The following is a 17,815-nucleotide window of genomic DNA, read 5'->3' on the forward strand; positions in this document are numbered from 1 at the left end:
AATCAAATGAGGATAAACATGTTCTGCGCTGAATGTAGCGATGGGTTGAATGTCAATAAATTGGGAATAAATTAACCAAATAGGTGTTTGCTTGTTATGGGAACTGGTGAATTGGCTTCTTCTATGTAGAACTGTGTTCTCTAAAACACAAACACGAAAACCGTTATTCCTAACATCCTCACTTGAAAACCCAAATTACCACCAGGAATGACTATTTATTGCTTTTTGTATTTGAATAATTTTATTGCAAGCCATTTCGAGCTGTGATCATTTAGGAAGTGTTAATGTGTGTGGATGGTTGCCTTCAGGCCACTTTGATTCCTGGTGACAGCCTGGACAAATCTATGCTATGTTTTCTGAACATGATTTTGGAATATTTGCTACTGCCTCCTTCCTAGGACTGAGAGTAAGTGACTGGTCTAAGGACACTCAGCCGACTTAGGCAGGACTAGAACTCACAGATTCTTACTTTGTAGCCTTTTACCCTAATCACTATACTAAACTGGTTCTTATAGAAAGTGATGTAGAAATAACTCAACAGAGTAAAATAAATGTTTTTCAGTGCATGCCTGGCAGTCCAAGGACTATCTTCTAAAATTTAGTGATTAAGAACACTGAATGAGAAGTAAATGGTGCCAATGAATTCTTTATACAGGAATCCTTTATACATAGAGCACTTGGTTAAGAATATCTTTTTTGTATCATATTTTATATAATGAAAACTGATAATATACTGATGCTTTAAAATATCAGACTACATGGTTATTAACTATCTAAATACATTTGAAAAATATAAATATCAAAAGGTATGGAGAAAGTATTTAATAGTTAATAAATCATTTGTCGGACAAATAATTTTGAGACAAGATTTTCATTGAAAAACATAGTGAAAGGAAAACTCTTCCACAAATGCCATTTCTAAAAGCATTTCTGAAGGAAAAAAGAGATATTCTTAACATTAGTTCTAAGATGCCCAACAAGATAAATTAACATAAAGAGATTATGAAAATAGGACAGTTGTAAATTATTTATTCAAAAGACTCCTTAACTACAAGCAAAATTTAAAATAGAACATTATGCAACACTAGAAATATTTAAGCTGTAATGTCTAAAAACAGTGTACTGATTTTTCAAGAGAAGTGCCAGTATAATAAGTTTCATAGTGTAGAACCCAGAATTGTATAAAGAACCCCTAACCAACTTTTTCTTAAACAAACTCCAATACTGAACAATTACTCCTCCAAAGTTAGGCAGACAGTATTTATATAAATTTGTGTGATTAGATTCATTTCTTTTTAGCAACTGGATTCCATTCTACTTCCAGTTAAGCAAAACAGTAAATGAAAATCATGGTAGTGTAGGTGTGACTCCAAGTGCATTTATGATTTATTTCAGTTGTCCATACTCAAATTTCATTTATCTTTTATGGAGTGGATGTTTTTAACATTATTTTGTACATTCTACTTCAAATATCTAATTCTAACATATTTTTTGCCATAAAAACATTAATTATTTATTACGTTAACTTTACATTTATCATAGGGTCCTTCCAACTGTTATTCTGTTACTACCTTTTAAATCTTTGCATGTTATTATGACAATTTAAAACTTTAAAACATTTTTAAGCTTTGGTTTAATACTGTATGCATATTTTTATGCCTAAATAGAAACTCAATGTATGAAAAAATTGGTTTATTATATCAGGGCTTTTCAACCTTTTCACCCATTGTACCACTTTTAGGATATGGCAATATCCGAATACCACCAGTCACCTAGCAAGGTATCAAAAGCTTGATGACCAAAAAAAAAAAGGGAAAAAAGTGATGAAGTACAGGTAGTCCTCAACTTACAACAGTTCACTTAGTAACTGTTTGAAGTTACAATGGCACTGAAAAAAGTACCCCTCAAGCTACAGACGAGCAAGACACCTGCCTGCCTGCCTGCCCGGCGGCACTCTTCCTGCTGTCCAAGGTTTTCATTGTTGTGAGCATTTCTGTTGAGGATTGGCAGCGGGGGTGGGCTGGGGGGGGGTGTTTGGTTTTTATCCCCCCCTCCTGTCTACTGGATGGTTGCAGGTTTTTGTCATTTCACATGACCCTGGGAAACTGTGACCGTCATAAATATGAATCAGTTGCCAAGCATCTGAATGCAAATCACAAGACCCTGGAGATGCTGAAACATTCCAGCTGATTGGCACTTCTTCTGGGCTCAGCAGAAGCACCAGGATCAGAGCCAAGCTCCAGCTGGAGCTGATCCTGGGGCTTCCACTGAGCCCTGACAGCCCTGCAGCTCCAGCCGTCTCTTGCTCAGGCTTGTGCGGTGCTACTACTGGTTCAGCTCATTCCCCTCCCCCGCTACCACTTTTCTAGGATGGTCGTGTACCACCTGCCAGTTGGCAATGTACCATAGGTGGTACCCGTACCACTGGTTGAAAAGCCCTGTATTATATAACTACAAAATAAGGCATAATAGTCCAATACAAAAATTAAAAGTATAACGAGAGTATAATATCAGAATTTACACTTTACATTTCCTGTAAACATTAAATTAGTTAGATATAAATTTTTGCAAAGATCTTCCTTTTTTCTGTTGGATTCTCAGGGTGATAGGGAGGAAAGTGGAGTTGAGGAAGGAATAACTTCCTTAAAAAACTCATTAAATTTGATTTGCCTGTTTTTTTCTTTTGTCTTTATATGTTTCACAATTGACACATTAAGATTTCGTGTATTTCCTGGTGTACCTTTCCAAAACTTTCTACATTTGGATCCATACCAATTCTTCTTACAATTAAATCTTTGTTTGAAAGCTCTTATTTAGTCTAGGATATCATGCTGAAATTGAGAACACCTTTTCCCCACATCCTTCAGTATCAACCTCTAAATCAAGAGATTTCATGAGTATCAACATTTTCTTATTTATTTCATCCAAAGTTTTATTTTGGCCAAATCCTTCAATTTTATTTACAAGATCATTTTCCCCCAAAATCTTGCATTTATTTCATGCTAATATCCTGTCATGCTGGTGTTATAACTTGGCGTATGAAACAATTCATAAATCAATCTTCAAAGAGGGCTTTTCTCATTCAAGTCTTCCAACTAGATTGGTAATAAACAGGTAGTGTATGGTTTCTTATGTTTCCAAACACATGGGAGTAACCTGATTTTTAGATCAAAAATGGCTTCAGCTTGAATCTGGTAACTTTTTGCCCAATAGAAAGGTTACTCTATTCTCAAATACTTTACATCCAGGCATTGCTTTTGGCCCTTTGCATACAAAGCTCCACTCTGGCATTTTTTCCCTAGTATAACCTGGTTTTGTCCACACTGAATATTTGTTCAAGCAAATAGTTCCCTTCCGCTATGGATGAACTTGATGTTCATCCAGAAAATGTTTGGCAGCTTCTTTGTCAGGGCTTGCATCTTAACATCTTGTGTTGTAATGATATTTGGGAAAGACCTTGGGAAATGGGGCAAAGAAGGCTTAAAGGAGTTAGCGGGAGAGCTATACTTTCAGACTTGCAAGATTCTGTTAATGTAGTTTTACAATAAAGTGGAATCAGCTTATTTGGTCATGTTTCCTGTCTGGTCTACCTGCTAAGGCTAACATGTATATTTGTTGTGGTAATTAAATCTTTGCAGAAACTACATAAGCCAGCCATGATTGACCACAAATGTTTCCATGCGCTCCTCACCTGCTTGTTTCTTCAGTGTTCTGAAAATGCTGCCTGCCTTAGCCTGAATGATAAGAAGCCCAATTGGCATGCTCTTTTGCATCTAATTTTCAATCCAAAGAATAAGGAGTTTTTTCATTTCCTAATTGAGGCCATTTTTGGTGTCTTATATGTGTTAGAACTGCTTTCATTCCTGATAATCTTTTATCATCTCTCTAATACTTTCCTGGTCCTTCAAAATAGTGGAGATTATGGAATGGGCCAGATTGTCTTCTCATGCTATAATAGTCATCTATAAACTTCATCTTTAAATTGAAACTATAATATTCACATACAATCTTCATCTTCAAATTGAGATCAATGGCTTTTCTTTGCTTTTTGACACTTTTTTCAGCTGAGCTATAGTTTTTTCTCTTTGAAGACATCTTGGTATGGGTTATTAATGGGCATAAATAAGTAGATAAACAAAAATAACAGGTTATATGTGATACTAACTATAATAGCAAACATCTGACTGAAAAAGAAAGACAGAAAGTCTGCAAAGGTCATAAATGCACAAAATGGGTGCAAAAGTATTTTTTTAACTATCATATTTGTGAATGGTTGCTAATCAACTTAATTGCTACATGAAGAGTAGCTGTAATTTATTCAGTCAAATCCAAAAAAACCACTTTGTTTTGGTTCCTGGAGCACTTCACTTTTTTCTTGCTAAATTTTACCAGAACCATTAAGGTGCTTTTAAACTAACACATATCAGTGATTAAAACTATCATATTTTCATTATCAGGGGCCGAAGAGATGCTATTCTGTGTGTAGGCATGTTTCTATGCAACTGGTGGGAATGTCTGCCCAGCCTGCCTCCTGCTACAATTCTCAGATTCCTTATCCTCTTCTGATAAGACTATAAGATACCTTTACATCTGAAGTTTATTGAGAAATAAAATAGGAATCACAATACTGGCATATAAAAACTTCTGATAAAAAAGAAAATGCTTTTTGAAAGTTGTAAATAACTCATAAAACTTAATTCAGGATTCTCACATAATTTTATTTCAATTAAGAAAGGAAAGAAAAATGTTGAGCACAGAGGCTGTACAAGCTGTACAAATCTTAACTTGTACTGAATTTTTAATAGTTTTGCACAAAGATGTATTATAATTGGTATAACGTGAAACTTACCTGCCATGATGGTGGAAACGTAGGTGAGGAAGCAATATTTACAACAGGAGGGTCTAATATTTGCATATTTGTCACATCAACGTTGGGATTTATCTGGTGAAAAATAGATTTGCTATTATTCTGTTATTAAAAATTAAACATTGAATGTTTAAAATATACATGATGTATTTAAATATTTAAGAAAACAATTTAAGGATATATTTAGAAAAAAAACCATACTCACAACAGGTTCCTTACTTTTTTCTTACAGTTTGGATTATATCAAGTTTATTTTGCTTTTCCTCAAGACCGAGGATGAAATTTGTTTAATGTCATATCCTCTGATGAGTCAAATTGAGTATCTATTATATTTGGATTTCAACTATTTTATAGCTTCTGGGAATTTTCATTTAAAACATGTGAATGCATTAGTTTAACTACCCCTTTCTTAGATAAAGTAATAATTTTAAAAATTGCCTAACAGTAGTTAAAGCAGATGTATATAATGTCAATGTAATACAAAGCTTTGTTGCACTGACAAAACCCTAAAACAAGAGTTGTTCTCCATTGCCAGCAATGGGAAAAAAGTTGTGATACGTTGCGATACATCATGTGGCATCGCGAATTTGACACCCATGCCCTAGAAAATGCTTCAGGAATTCCATAAAAAGAAGTGGGAGACTTTGTGCTGCATGTAGAACAGATGTAAAATTTTACGAAGCACGTCCAAATTATTAATATAAAAAACATTACCCCTACTACCCTCATGAAAGTATAATGAAGAATGCTAAAATTCACTAAAATACATATAAAACACAAATGGATTCACGACAGTCAGCATCATGACATTAAAAATCTCTTAGAGCTATATGGACACATTCAACCTTAGTTTCAACTGTGAAACTGACCATCCTTAACCAAGCTAAATTCAAAAAAAGCTTGGAATTCCTGGAAGTCTAGAAATTCAGGCAAATCAGCCTTTGCTGAACATATAGAAATAATCTATATTTCTGTCTCCAAAAGAGACAATAAAAAAGCTAAGAAGGAAATAAAAAAACCCAAAACATCCTCTCCAGCAATCAACACCCAGATAAACAGGGATTAAGGTAAAGGTAAAAACTTCGCCTCTCCAGTTGTGTCTGACTCTAGGGGGCGGTGCTCATCTCTGTTGTTTAACCAAGGGAGCCAGCATTGTCCAAAGACATTTCCATGGTCATGTGGCCAGCAAGATTATATGCTAAAGTGCATGGAATGCTATTACCTTCCCAACAAATTGTTATCTATTTATCTAGTTGCATTTGTATACTTTTGAACTGCTCGGTGGGCAGGTGCTAGGGCAAGTAATGGAAGCTCATCCCATCACGTAGCGCTCAGATTTTGAACCTGGGCTGTCAGCTTTCCAGCTGAAAAGCTCAGCATCTTTAACCATTGAGCCATCACACTCTTAAACAAACAGGGATTAACACCAGACAATCAAGCAAAATATAATACCCAAATCAAGAACTAGACATGGAGAACCCCCCCACACAAACACACACACATCAAAATTGGCAAGGGCAAGCTACTGTATATAAACAGGGAGCAAATCTCACACTCACACTGATGAAATTATCTACCTGGGTAATGAAACATCTGCAAGTAAAATCAAGCTTAAAGAGTAGTAAAGACTCCACATTAAAATACCCTTTCTACATTAAAGCTTCTAAAATTAAAATTACCTTGAGACAAGATGAACACCCTATAAATTTTAGAAACAAATAAATAAAATCTGACTTAAGTAAGCATCTAGATATTGACATGATTCTCTACTGTAAAGGAGGTGGGGAAATTACTTAAAAGGATAATTTCTACTGTGCTACTTTTTTTTTACTTTGATGGATAGCATTATAACTGAGGCTTGATAAGTAGATCCCAGCAGGCAATGGCACAACAATGGGGTTTCATGAAAGTCTTTAAAAAAACAGTATGATAATTTCAATTGACATAGAAACTAAGTGGAATCTATTGCAATAGTTGCTAAATGACTGCTAAATAGATTAAAGAGGCTCTCACCTTCCTGACAGAAAACAGATATTTTTGTATGAGCTGAAGCTTCCAATTTGTGTTATCTTAATCTTAACCTTAATCTAAAATATTTCAACTTTGTCTTCTGTGTGATCATATTGAATCATCATGGGAGCATTGTATAAACTATGTAACTGAAATGTTCTTTAAGATGTTCTTTATCACCACATTTATTGTCCAATTGTATTAAAGCTACTTAATATAAGATAGCACTATCAATATTTAAAAGTGCTCTGATCCTAAAAAAAATCCTGTTATATATTAGGATGGTTTCCATTCAACAAAATATTCTTAATTATTAGTGCCATCTAGTGTGTTAATGCTATAATAAGCTAGTAACATAAAATACTATGGAGAACATATACATCCATCATATATGGGACCCACATTAACATTATATGAACTATTTTGTCTGTTACTCCATAATTAAGTCTCTATTCTCAACAACCTTTCCTACACAGGGTGATAACTGTCAATGTGGCTATGTTGAGAGGTGGCTTTTTAGAGTGTATACTAAGTGTTTCAAGGCCAAAGGCATAATATCCTTCCTCAAAGAGGTATGTGGCACCTTTCAAATCCAGTGGCACATGTTATGCCTGATCATTGCAGGATCTGGAGAAGCATGAATTTAATTCACAGGTGGCAGAAATCATGGTATAGAAGAGTCTGTCTTCTTCAGGTTCCACAGACTCAAAGGAATTGCAAATGGACACTTGATGTCGCTTAGCCCACATTGCTCTGTCAAATTGGCATCCAAACAATAGCAACTTTATCCACAAGGAAATTCACAAATTCATTTTGTCCCTCCCTATAAAAGGGCTGTATCACTCTGAACAGTCATGAGATAGGAATGCATACACACATTAGACACAAATAAATGTTTACTGCTTTTATTGTCACTGAATATGCTCAAACATGAATTCACACTAGAATCTACTTGTGTCCTGTTTTTCTGCCATTCTTATTGGCTAGCCTATTTAGAATATAGTTGCCTCTGTATTAATTGGTAATTAGGAAGAAGTGAGAGAAAGGAAGGCTTTGAGGCTTTAAAGTCAGAATTGCTCCTATTATTTACCACCCTACCATTTCAATAAAAAAACTACTGAACTTTAAAATTGGCAGCCTACCCTCCACCCCCAACACACGTTTGTAACTGTGCTCTATAACCGGCAGAGACCTTTTAAAAAGATTTAGAGAAAAGGAGCAAACTACTTAATGAAAAATGTTATGTTCACTGAGTTTAAAATGCCCAGTTTCAGGAGAAAGAATAGAAACTGTGGATGGTAGAGAAGAAAATGAATGAAAAACTCTGGAAAAAAACACGATCAAAAGCTCAGTCAGTATTCCTAAAGAAATATTTACACTAAAAACCTACAGATTCCAGTTATACCCAATAATTTGTTATTAAAAGCCATAATAATTTACCTCAACTGACTGTGATTTTGCATCATGGCGATGAGGGGATCGAGGGTAAATATCCAGAAGGTGAGGTGGATCATCACTATGTAATCTTTGCATATGCTTTTCCAGAACTTTCTTATATTCACATGCATCAAAATTTGTCTTCCAGAGCAGCACCTGTAAGAAATTTGCTAGTTTCATGAATGCAGTTTTTTCATTTGGTAATTAAACATTTAACTGAATATTCAGTTTATAGTAAAGCAACAAGACATACAGTATAATTTAACTAAAGGGAAAGTTTGCTGACTAAAAACGTCAGACAATAATTTTATAATCAACGTACTTGAAAAATATATTCCTCTAAACTTGATAATAAAATATTAATTTAGTGAACTAAATCAGGGCTTTTCAACCTTTTCACCCATTGTACCACTTTTAGGATATGGCAACATCCGAGTACTACCAGTCGCCTAGCAAGGAATCAAAAACTTGATGACCCAAAAAAAAACTAAGGAAAAAATTGATGAAGTACAGGTAGCCCTCGACTTACAACAGTTCGCTTAGTGACTGTTTGAAGTTACAATGGCACTGAAAAAAGTGCCCCCCAAGCCACAGCCGAGCAAGACACCTGTCTGCCTGCCCAGTGGTGCTCTTCCTCCTGTCCAAGGTTTTCATTGTTGCGAGCATTTCTGTTGAGGATTGGCAGCGGGGGTGGGCTGGGGGGGGGTGTTTGGTTTTTATTCCCCCCGTCTGCAGCAGGTTTTGGTCACTTAAACATGACCCTGGGACACTGTGACCGTCATAAATATGAATCAGTTGCCAAGCATCTGAATGTAAATCACAAGACCCTGGAGATGCTGCAACATTCCAGCTGATTGGCGCTTTTCTGGGCTCAGCAGAAGCACCGGGATCAGTGCCGAGCTCCAGCTGGAGGCTGGCGCTGATTCGGGTGCTTCTGCTGAGCCCTGACAGCCCCAAAGAAGTGCTGATCCTGGCACTTCTGCTGAGCCCTGACAGCCCTGCAGCTCCAGCCATCTCACCTTCAGGTGCTACTACTGCTTCAGCTCATTCCCCTCCCCCGCTACCACTTTTCTAGGATGGTCGCGTACCACCTGCCAGGTGCCAATGAACCACAGGTGGTACCCGTACCACTGGTTGAAAAGCCGTGAACTAAATAACTTAGTGTTATTTATTAAGAATGTAACTATTTTAACAAACCTGTGTATCTGTGCCACCAGAAGCAAATGTCTCCCCATCTTTTGAAAAAGCTACAGAAAGCACAGGGCCCTAAATTTTTAAAAAAGAACAGAGGGGAACAAGATAAACATATTTTTAAAAGGCATAATATTTTAGTTTTTTATACTTTCTTCCTTCTTATTTAACCATCCCTAAATTGCTAATCAACAAGTAATATGTAATGGCTAAGCATATTAAGTTGGCATTTTATGCATGCAATATTTGTCCAATTGATATTTTTAACTGATTATGTGCCATTAAGTTATTTTTGATTCCTAGGAATTATACAGTACTGGGTGTTTGCATAATTTATTAAAATTAGGATAATTAAAGATATAGCTCTAGTATAATTGGCACAGGTTTTCATTACACTAACGTTATCATTCCATGGATAGAAATTAATTTTTATAATGAAAAGAACAAGATCTTAAAAGCAAGTCCAAAAATAGAGATTATACCTCATGCCCATGAAGTGTGTATAAGAGTCTTCCTTCTACAAGATCCATTATCTTAAGAGTTCCATCACTAGATGCTGTTATCAGAAAGTTACCAGAAGGATGGAAAGATGTGTAATTAACACTTGCGCTGTGAACTGATTTAAATAAAAAGTAGTTTAGATATTGATGCAAAAAAAAACTTCTGAAAAGCAACAACAATATAACAACATTGCTGACCAACAACACAAACTAAGAATAACAATAAAGCTTACCTCCAGGATATGGTGCACAGGGCTGTATCTTATGACTGATATTTTTAAAATGCAGTTCTAGTAAGTGCTGTTTTTTCAGATTTTAACTAGCTTTTACTTCACTGTATCTATCATTCTCCTTCAATGTTACCCTTTACAGGTATGCAAAATGCTTTGAGTTTGGAATGTCTCATAACTAAGTTACACTCACACCAAGGGCTCTGTAACTGACTAAATTTATAAAGGGGTATTCTGAATTCCATTTTCCTATCCGTATTATCTAGAGTTCCTACAATAGCTTATTTTCATTGCTATTGTTCAAAAAGTCTGCTTATTTAAGTTTTCCTGTTCTTCTTCATTCTTCTGCTTCACTAATCAGTTATTTTAATTTTTACATTCCAGATCATTTGATAATTTGGAAAAAGACAAATTTATTCCGTTATATGTTGCTGCTCTATATTGTACACATTGCAGGATTACAGAATTATTAACATCCCACTAACATTTAAGAATGGATATACAAACCTGAGCCCCAGAATACACACCAATATAAATACATAGCTATTTAAATAATCCTGTTTCTGCCAAGCAGAACTTTTGAATCCAATATATAAGGAACTAGGCTTGGAATATTCATTAAGTATTCCAAAATTCTGCACAGCTAAATCAGTCCCCAAACATGTAAGTATAGGTATATACTTGTATATGCAGTATATGTTTATACTTGTTTTTTCTGCTAAGCACTCAAGCCATTTCCTAGCCCTAAGAGAGAATTATAAAAATTAGAAGTTCACTTAATACTTATTTAAAAAACCCAGGGAAAATTGAAAAATAAAGTGAGAAATGGGCAAGGCTACCAACGAAACTTCAAAGTTTGCAAAAAAAAAAGCCAACATAATTTCTAAGAGAGAAAAAACTGTGTACAAAAGCAGGTTCATTTGTGATTGTAAGAGAAATATGAGATTTTCTGATCCATGTGAAAAGATCCAACACCAAAGCATTTGGGGCCTCATTAACTGTACACTGAACCCCTTTAAATAAAGAATGGGTAATTTACACAAAAAGTAAAAGTAGCTGGAGTACTGGGTGAAAGTGATTACATAATGACACATTTCTTCATTTTAAACATTAAAACTAATCTAGTCTAATACTGTTATTGGATTTTTTTTTTAAAAGATTTTAATGCATTCAGAGTGGGCATAAGAGGAATCCCATGGCAGAAGAAACTAAAGGGCAGGAAAAAAGCTAAAAATGGGTGGGAGTTCCTAAAAAAGAAGATACAAAATGCACAACTATAATAGACGACCTGGAGAGAGCAGAAGAAAGTTTGTACCTGAAGAATTAGAGAATTAGTCTTCCAATACCGAAATTACAAGACTAATGTTTGGAATGTCTGTAACCAACAAATCCAAAAACAATACATGAAAAACTGAGTGCTTTATTAAGTCATTACCTCTTTTTTCAAGAAAGAATATGAATATTTCATTAAAGATATATAATTCTACTGCCATCATGTGGTCTTAAAAATCATTACCATTCAGTTTTTATGAGGTATAGTATAGTTGAATCTTTAAATCTACAAAATACCATACCTTAATTGTAAATTTTCTAAAACAATCATCAGCAATACACAGACTAAATAGCATTTCAGACTGTGAAAACAACATACAATATAAAAGAATATACAATGGTGTTGATATTAGTTAGCTATTTTTAACATTCCTATTTTCTTCCTAAGCTGGAAACTGTATGACAACTGTACAGAGAACGAACATTTCATTTGGGATGTGGATTAATGACAAATTAAAATAATATCTATGGAGTATCTATAAACATTCATGTGGAATTCTATCCCAATTGAAGCAATGTATTAATTTCCATTGTATGTAGATTTTGATCACAGAATGTATACCAACAGTATTCTAATTATTAAAATTTTTAAATGGTCTAAACTAGATGGACACGTTCCAGCTAATTGTTTCCATTAAAAACAGAAGTATTTAGACTATCTTCTTAATTTAGGATTTATCTATACCCACAACCATACACATCTGTATAGCAGTTTTTCAGAGCAGTTTACAAGGAAGTCAACAACACACAAGAATAAATACAAACACTTAAAACAAACGTCTTTAAAAAATAGCAAACCAAAATAATACATAATTGAGGTATAGTCTTACTGTCAGACCCCAAAACTCCTCATCTGCTCTCACCTTTATTCTCCTTTTGGGGCCTGGCATTCTTTTTTGGGGGGAGGGGGTGCATGGGGGATTCATAGTGTTAACTTTCACTTTCTCCTTTCTTTGTCTGGCCTCCTCCTTTTGAGTATGGAATGTGTCTCCTTATCTAGGAGACAGTTACAAGGAAAGGAAAGCTGGAGAAGAACTTGACATGCGTGCCTACCGTGCCAGTCAGCCGTCCACCAGGCTACCTGTGGATTGGCTGGATTTCAAACGGACATTATGACTTTGGTGGGAGGGGGCATATTGCTTGCTTAATTATATCATCCACACGGGCTTTTCTTCAGATCTCACCTTAAATTCCCTGCTATCATTAGTCCCTAATAAAAGTTTCCTTTTGAGACAATGCCTGTTTCAAGAGTTCTGCTTTCTTGGGTGATTAGTTGAAGTGGCTCCTGACACTTACAATGAATAATTATTAACCAATTGTTGATCAATATATGAACAAGTGTGCCTTCCATTGTTTTCTATGAACAATTAAATTCTTTTCATGAGAGAGTTTCATATGAGTTCCTATTATTAAGACTTTACCCCTTGACATGACGCTGAATCAAACCCATCAGCAGAAAAATACTTCCCAGCAGAACTTAATGCACAAGTTTGACACATTTAAGGAAATGATTCTTTAAGCATTTAAGGAAAAAATGGGGAACTATGGCCCCTTTATGACTTGTGGACTTCAACTCCCAAGAATTTTTAGTCAAGTGGCCCAAGCTACCTTATGAACTAGTTTCTTCAAAATGTTTGAAAGACAACATATGCTGTTAGGTATAATGTACATTACATAGCTTTGAACCAATAACCTATACTTTTAATTTATACATACTTACAGAACATATATAAATGTAATTGAATATACTACTTTCAAAATATTATTGGCATTTGCACAGTATTTCTAAAAATGCACTTTGGAATAGATTCCTATTTTATTAAAGTATGCTGGTATAAAATGTGAGCAGGGCAAGAATTGAATTTTAAAACAGTAATTTTAGCAGGGATAAAAAATTATAAGTAAAGTATTTAGAAATAGAATATCTATTTTCTAAATTTTATTTTTAACTATCAAGTTCCATATATGGGTATTTGTTCTGCACTGAAACAAAACACAAAGAGAGGCTAATCACGTTATGCTGCATAAACATTTACCTTTATAACGCTGAAGTAATTTGTTTATTCGAATATCCCAAAACTTCACTGTGTGATCAGAACCAGCAGAAACTATACATGTACCATCAGGATTAAAATCTACGTAGTTTGCAAAACTATAAACAAAATTAAAAATAATGGTAGTTATTATGAAGGAATCAGGTCATCTGTTTATTTCAATGAATTGTTAAGGTATCTTTGCCACACAAGCAGTCCCATCCTGTTTTCCCAACATTTGTGTAAAATAAATAATCCTGAGATATATTCATATATTTATTATTAAATACCTCAACTTGGATTTCCCTTGCCAAATTCTCTCCATCTTGCCTGTAAGATAGCAATCGGGTATCGAAAGAGATATTCCTTTTTATGTTATCAACTTGTAGATATTTACTAAATGGAAGTAATGTAGCTAGAACATGTTCTCAAGCTTAGGTCCTTCTAGGACCTAATTACAATTCCTACCAACCTTAATGGAGAATGGTTAAGAAAGGAACTCAAGATATGAGAAGCTGCTCGAGAGCCTCCTAAATATTATAGGCTATCTTGAGCATTAAATGCCAACATAAAGCAAGCCATATTCATGAAAAGATGTTCATGAAAATTACTACTTTTTAAAAACTGAAATAACAGAAAAACAGAATCACAGGACTGGAAGGGTCTTTGGACATCTTTTAGTCCAACCCTCTGCCCAAGGCAGTAGTCCCTATACCATTCTGGACAAATGGTTGTCCATTTTTTCTTGAAAACCTGAAGCAATGGAGCACCCACAATCCTGGGAGGCAAGCTGTTCCATTATCTATTGAAATTAACAGTCATCCAGGTCATGGTTGTCCCAAAGATACTTTTCAAGAGAGAACTGGACTTTCTTGTTTTTCTTTAAAGACGTTTCACTTCTCCTTCAAGAAGCTTCTTCAGCTCTGACCACCTGGTGGGGAATGGAAGGATTTATATTCCTTGCAGATAGCTGATTGTTTTCATTCTTTCAGAGAGTCATTGAGGCCATTTGGAGGTTTGTCTGGGTCCTCAGGGTCACCTGAGTAGTGCAAATGGGTGTGGAGCTTTCTTGGAACTGCTGAAAGGACTGTGTTGTGGAGCTGTGCTTTCTGCAGGATGTTTTCTGCCCTGCAGCCTTTCACTGTTGAACACAGCACAGGCTGTTGAGGATGAGTTTGTGTTGTTTGCATCTCAAACTGAAATGCAAATGATTCCTCTAGTCTGCAATTTTTCCGAAAATCTGTTCATACTCCCGTACCATTCAAAGGGTATTCATCTCAAAGTACATAGCTAAATGCCTGTGGAGATTCTCAGTCATCCAGGTCATGGTTGTCCCTTTTTCAGGAGACAATTAGACTTTGTTTTTCTTTGGAGATGTTTCGCTTCTCATCCAAGAAGCTTTTTCAGCTCTGACTAGATGGTGGGGAATGGAAGGAATCAACAGTGAAGGGACACAGGGCAGAAAGCACAGCTCCACAACACAGTTCTTTCAACAGTTCCAAGAAGGCTCCACACCAATTTGTGACCGTGTCTGTGACCCTGAGGACACAAACATCCAAGTGGCATCCATGACTCTTTAAAATAATGCAAATGACCAGCTGTCAGCAAGGAATATAAATCCTTCCATTTCCCACCATCTAAGAGATTTAGAAGCTTTTTGGATGAGAAGCAAAACGTCTTCAAAGAAAAACAATTAAGTCCAGTTGCTTCTTGAAAATGCACTTTTGGGACAAGCTGTTTCATTGATTAATTATTAGGAATATTCTCCTTAATTCCAGGATGAATCTCCCTCTATCAAGCATCTACGTATTGCTTCTTGTCCTGCCCTCAGTTCTATGGAAAATAAATCAACCCTCTCTTCCCTGTGACAGCCCTTTAAGTATTGGACGACAGCTATCATGTTACCTCAAGCTTTCTCTGTGTTAAACTAAACATACCTAGTTCCCTTAGCTGTTCATCATACAATTTGACCTACAGACCCCTTATCATCTTTGTTGTTCTTTTCTATAATGTTTCTAGGGTCTCAGCATCTTTTTTATATTGTGACCAGAACTGGGTGCAGTACTCCATGTGTGGCCACACTAGTGCAGTATAGAATGGTATCATCTTTCTGAATTTTGAGTTGATCTTCCAAAGTGTTGGCAATTCCCCTTGGTGTTATCTGCAAATTTGCAAACTATATTATGTGTGCATATGTATGCTCCAGAACAATTTCAACTCAGGACTGAACATAATGGAGCATTAGATGTTCTATCAGCCATAACCAAGGAAGAAAACCTGAGCCAGTCTGAAAGAGAATACGGCCATTGCATTTTTTGCTGTTTCCTTATATCTAAAGTAGGATTCCAACATTGTAGCGAGCAGAGCATTTAACAAGATAGCTCCACATACACTTTTAAGACCAACACTAATAGGTTTAAACATATATATATATATATATATATATATATATATATACATATATATATATATATATATATATATATATATATATATATATACATGCATGCATACATACATGCATGCATACATACATACATACATACATACACACATAATTAAAAATACCTTAGACAATAATATTCAAAAGTATGGAAAAATGTTCTATTTTAATGTACTTCCAATCTCAAGCCACTGAATGGGCAGGAGAAAGCAGAAGGAATTGAGGTGACCTTGTCTTGTCCACCACTAAATAATCTTCTTATTAAAGAATACAGTGAATTCAAAAGTAGCCAGGATGTTTGGAGCTTCTGGTTTTGCACAGTAGTGCACACAGCCGAGGGATCGTGGGGCTCCGCACCCTATGGCCGATTCTTTTGTGTTTGGGAATCCTAAATGGGCCTAAAGTCGCCCCAGAGAGGTGACAAAAAAGGAGGAAAGCCCCGCCAACCGTGGAGAAAGCCCGTTTGGGGAAAGCCCTCCAGAAAGCAGCACGAAGAAAGGCTAGCTTTACTTCAGAGTCTAGCCCAAGTTACAGCAGCCAAAGCCAAAAAGCACTAATTTAAGCTTGATCGTAAACAATGTGTTCAGAACTGGGTAAGAAAATTGATTTTCTCTTTTCTACTTAATATTTGATTTCCTGGAAAAAGAAAAAAAAACAAAATCCTCTGAAAGTGAGAAGGAGGGGGATTCTTGCCCCACCCACCCACAGAAGGAAAAGGCGACTTAAACTTTTACGGGGGACAGAAATATATTGAAAGGAAATGAATATAAGACTTAAATGAACTGGTGCTGACATCTAGTGGTGGATGAAAATATATAACTGTAGGTGCTTTAGTACAGGCACTGACAGAAAGCCCAGTAAAAGATAGCTTGTTTTTGTGACCTTCAATGTCTTAACTAAACAGAGAACAGCTGAAACAAAAAGAAAACATTTTGGACTATCTACAAGGCAAGAAGAATAAACTTTAGGGGGGGAAAATGACCCTCCTGGATGATGTTGTTGTTAAATACTAGAAAAATATTTATATTCAATTGTTATCTATCAAAATATTAAGAAATGAAAAAATAGCTGGGATGTTTGTTAAACAAAAAGGAATTGCTGTTGTGTGATGTTTACAGGAAGTCCCGGTCACAAATTGGAGAAATGGAGTAACAAGGTAGCACAATCAAAATAAAAGGAACCAGCAGTTTAGTTTTTGTGAGTCATAACCACTACCTGCTGATATAACTATAATTATCAATAACATATTTCCCTTTGTTTTTAAATAAATATAACTTACCCATCATAATCTATTATATTATTAATACATATCTTGTTTCTTATATCCCAGATTTTAACAGTTTTATCTTCACTGCAAGACACTACTAATCTTCCATCTGGTGAATATCTAGAAAGAAAAAGAGAGAGAGGGGAAAAGAACTGCATATTTAGAAATAATATTTAAATGATCTTCAGTTGTAAAATTGGTGATAATACAGTATACAAGCATTTAGGAATTGACACTGAACTACTTAATCCAACTACCATTTATGGCTATGCTGAAAATAGCTAGAGCTCATAAGTACAGCTCATAAGGACATGCTCTAGTGGAATGGGACAAATTGCCACAGCCAACTCACCTTGGCCAATTCACCTCGTTGCGGGACAATTCACCATCGCCAACTGGCCACGGGACAACTCACTGCAGGATAATTCAACAATTCAATTTAATTATTTAAATTAATTTAAAAATATATTTTAATTTTTGTCATCCACATTTTGTTTTGTCCCTC

The 17,815-nt window shown here is 35.4% G+C and overlaps 1 protein-coding gene across 6 annotated transcripts in view; it reads right to left on the reverse strand.

The window, feature by feature from the left end:
- POC1B (POC1 centriolar protein B) overlaps positions 1–17,815 on the reverse strand; it is a 72,443-nt gene that overhangs the window by 21,700 nt on the left and 32,928 nt on the right. For all 6 annotated transcript variants that reach the window (XR_014027013.1, XR_014027014.1, XR_014027015.1 and 3 more), the window contains exons 6-11: positions 17,323–17,430; positions 13,604–13,719; positions 9,988–10,121; positions 9,512–9,580; positions 8,318–8,470; positions 4,850–4,942 (exon numbers count right to left, since the gene is read on the reverse strand). Coding sequence is in view for 3 of the 6 variants with exons in the window: in XM_081331980.1 (XP_081188106.1) it covers positions 4,850–4,942; positions 8,318–8,470; positions 9,512–9,580; positions 9,988–10,121; positions 13,604–13,719; positions 17,323–17,430 (673 nt within the window). In the remaining 3 variants the exon portion in view is untranslated. The remainder of the gene's footprint in view (positions 1–4,849; positions 4,943–8,317; positions 8,471–9,511; positions 9,581–9,987; positions 10,122–13,603; positions 13,720–17,322; positions 17,431–17,815) is intronic.

Source organism: Vipera berus, assembly GCF_964194415.1.
Source record: "Vipera berus genome assembly, chromosome: 6".
NCBI lineage: Eukaryota > Metazoa > Chordata > Lepidosauria > Squamata > Viperidae > Vipera > Vipera berus.